This window comes from Biomphalaria glabrata, chromosome 9, assembly GCF_947242115.1.
Source record: "Biomphalaria glabrata chromosome 9, xgBioGlab47.1, whole genome shotgun sequence".
Taxonomy (NCBI): Eukaryota; Metazoa; Mollusca; class Gastropoda; family Planorbidae; genus Biomphalaria; species Biomphalaria glabrata.
In genome coordinates, this window is record NC_074719.1 from 16,638,753 (window position 1) to 16,642,167 (window position 3,415).

Genomic DNA, 3,415 nt, shown 5'->3' on the forward strand with positions numbered 1-3,415 from the left:
GAATGTTAGTGTACCAGTAACTGAAATGTAGGCTATAGAAACAGATATTCATCAACCTTTTTTTTTTAAAACAAGATATTCTGGAGTCATTTAGAAACAGGTTTATTATAATGTCGTCCTAGATATCAATGTCATTTCATAATGACGTGAACATGGGTGTATGCGTGTGTTTATCCCACACTAGCCTAGCAAATGTCTTTGTACATGTATGTATAGTTAATAGGTATTGTCTCTTGTTAGCACCTCTGTCTAGGGACACAGAACTTTATAATATGGAAAATATTTTTTCCCTTGATAGTTATGTCTCAAAATGTATGATGCTGTGTTTTTTTTAAGTAAGTTTAACACTAAAAGTGATTTTTAAAAAATCTTTCTAGTGACTTTGATGTGATTATAAGGACTCTTCTTTAATTAATAGTAACATTTCACAAAAGAGAACCACACAGAGAAATTCATTCGGTGACTACACACAGACATCTTGCTCTTTTTCCCATTCCCTAGACAATGAGTAGCACTGATACAATCTGGATGAAGGAAACAGCTGATACAATCTGGATGAAGGAAACAGCTGATACAATGTGGATGAAGGAAACAGCTGATACAATCTGGATGAAGGAAACAGCTGATACAATCTGGATGAAGGAAACAGCTGATACAATGTGGATAAAGGAAAAAGCCAGAGTTTTTGTACACCTTGACTTAGTTGACAAAGTTCATTTAAATATGCCACGGCTGTGTGTGTAGTTTTCATTCTTTAATGAAATCTAAAGAATCTACACTCCCCTGTATTGAAGAGGCTTCAAACACACAATTTAAATGACACAAGGGAGCTTAGATGACACAACATTATGGGTGACACAGGGGAGCTTAAATGACACAACATTATGGGTGACACAGGGGAGCTTAGATGACACAACAGTATGGGTGACACAGGGGAGCTTAGATGACACAACATTATGGGTGACACAGGGGAGCTTAGATGACACAACATTATGGGTGACACAGGGGAGCTTAGATGACACAACAGTTTGGGTGACACAGGGGAGCTTAGATGACACAACAGTTTGGGTGACACAGGGGAGCTTGGATGACACAACATTATGGGTGACACAGGGGAGCTTGGATGACACAACAGTATGGGTGACACAGGGGAGCTTAGATGACACAACAGTATGGGTGACACAGGGAGCTTAGATGACACAACAGTATGGGTGAAATAGGGAGCTTAGATGACAAAACAGTATGGGTGACACAGGGGAGCTTAGATGACACAACAGTATGGGTGACACAGGGGAGCTTAGATGACACAACATTATGGGTGACACAGGGGAGCTTAGATGACACAACAGTATGGGTGACACAGGGGAGCTTAGATGACACAACAGTATGGGTGACACAGGGGAGCTTAGATGACACAACAGTTTGGGTGACACAGGGGAGCTTAGATGACACAACAGTATGGGTGACACAGGGGAGCTTAGATGACACAACAGTTTGGGTGACACAGGGGAGCTTAGATGACACAACATTATGGGTGACACAGGGGAGCTTAGATGACACAACATTATGGGTGACACAGGGGAGCTTAGATGACACAACAGTATGGGTGACACAAGGGAGCTTAGATGACACAACAGTATGGGTGACACAGGGGAGCTTAGATGACACAACAGTATGGGTGACACAGGGGAGCTTAGATGACACAACAGTATGGGTGACACAGGGGAGCTTAGATGACACAACAGTATGGGTGACACAGGGGAGCTTAGATGACACAACAGTTTGGGTGACACAGGGGAGCTTAGATGACACAACATTATGGGTGACACAGGGGAGCTTAGATGACACAACATTATGGGTGACACAGGGGAGCTTAGATGACAACAGTATGGATGACACAGGGGAGCTTAGATGACACAACAGTATGGGTGACACAGGGGAGTTTAGATGACACAACAGTTTGGGTGAAACAAGAGTTTGGATGACACAGGGGAGTTTAGATGACACAACAGTTTGGGTGAAACAAGAGTTTGGATGACACAACAGTATGGGTGAAACAAGAGTTTAGATGACAACAGTTTGGGTGAAACAAGAGTTTGGATGACACAACAGTTTAGGTGAAACAAGAGTTTGGATGACACAACAGTTTGGGTGAAACAAGAGTTTAGATGACACAACAGTTTGGGTGAAAAAGAGTTTGGATGACACAACAGTATGGGTGAAACAAGAGTTTGGATGACACAACAGTATGTGTGAAACAAGAGTTTGGATGACACAACAGTTTGGGTGAAACAAGAGTTTGGATGACACAACAGTATGGGTGAAACAAGAGTTTGGATGACACAACAGTATGGGTGAAACAAGAGTTTGGATGACACAACAGTATGGATGAAACAAGAGTTTGGATGACACAACAGTATGGGTGAAACAAGAGTTTGGATGACACAACAGTATGGGTGAAACAAGAGTTTGGATGACACAACAGTATGGGTGAAACAAGAGTTTGGATGACACAACAGTATGGGTGAAACAAGAGTTTGGATGACACAACAGTATGGGTGAAACAAGAGTTTGGATGACACAGTTTGGACATAACAGTTTGGATGACACCATACATTACAGATTATTGCATACACTAGCAGATTTTGTACCAATATTTATCAATAATTTTGTCCAGAAAGATTATTATAGCTTTTATATAGCGCTACTTTGATGCTTATAGCATGCTCAGAGTGCTTTTGGTCCAATTTTTTGTGGACCAGTGTGGGGGGGGGGGGGGTATCTAGGAGTTGGTTTTCTGTGCTGCCTTTAGGCGCTCAGTAAACACAACTCTGCCCAAGTCAGGTGTCAAAGCTCGAGCCCCCTTCTAGGTAGCCAAGCCAAGCTAAGTTCAAGCGCACTTGGCCTCTTGACCATGCTCAACTCAACAGTAAAAGAAATATTTCCATATTCTTTTAAGTCAATGTTCATTTAAACATATTTAAAAACATGATGAGAAAATTAGTCTTAATTAGAAACCAATTTACAATTAATATTAACAGTACTCTCAAAATGAACAAAATGACAGCTATTGGAAGTAGGTTTGCTTAGCCATCCCTTATATCTGAATTTGTTCACATCTCAACAAGAAGACAGGAGATTTAGAATTTGCTTTTTTAAATATTTCTTAGTGACCAAGTGGTTAGGTGACTGAGGGGCTTGATCCTGGTGGGGGGTGTTTTTTTTATGTCAAACAGGATATTTAGGATTCTACTAGATGGATGCGGTACCTGACATTTACCAGGGAAAAGTATGGAGTGACTGTGTAGGACACTCTGCTTGGTTGAGTTCAGAAGCATGACAACCCAACATTACTTTCCCCACAGATCTGATTGAGCTAAACAAACAACAATGATCAATAACTAGAACTAGAATA

At 41.1% G+C, this 3,415-nt stretch overlaps 1 protein-coding gene across 1 annotated transcript; it reads left to right on the forward strand.

Annotated features, from left to right (window-relative positions):
- The first annotated feature begins 504 nt into the window (after positions 1 to 504).
- On the forward strand, positions 505 to 1,194 carry LOC129928189 (transcription factor IIIB 50 kDa subunit-like). The gene is made up of 2 exons (XM_056041256.1): positions 505 to 687; positions 898 to 1,194. The coding sequence occupies exons 1-2, from the start codon at positions 505 to 507 to the stop codon at positions 1,192 to 1,194; spliced, it is 480 nt and encodes a 159-aa protein (XP_055897231.1).
- Positions 1,195 to 3,415: the final 2,221 nt, after the last annotated feature.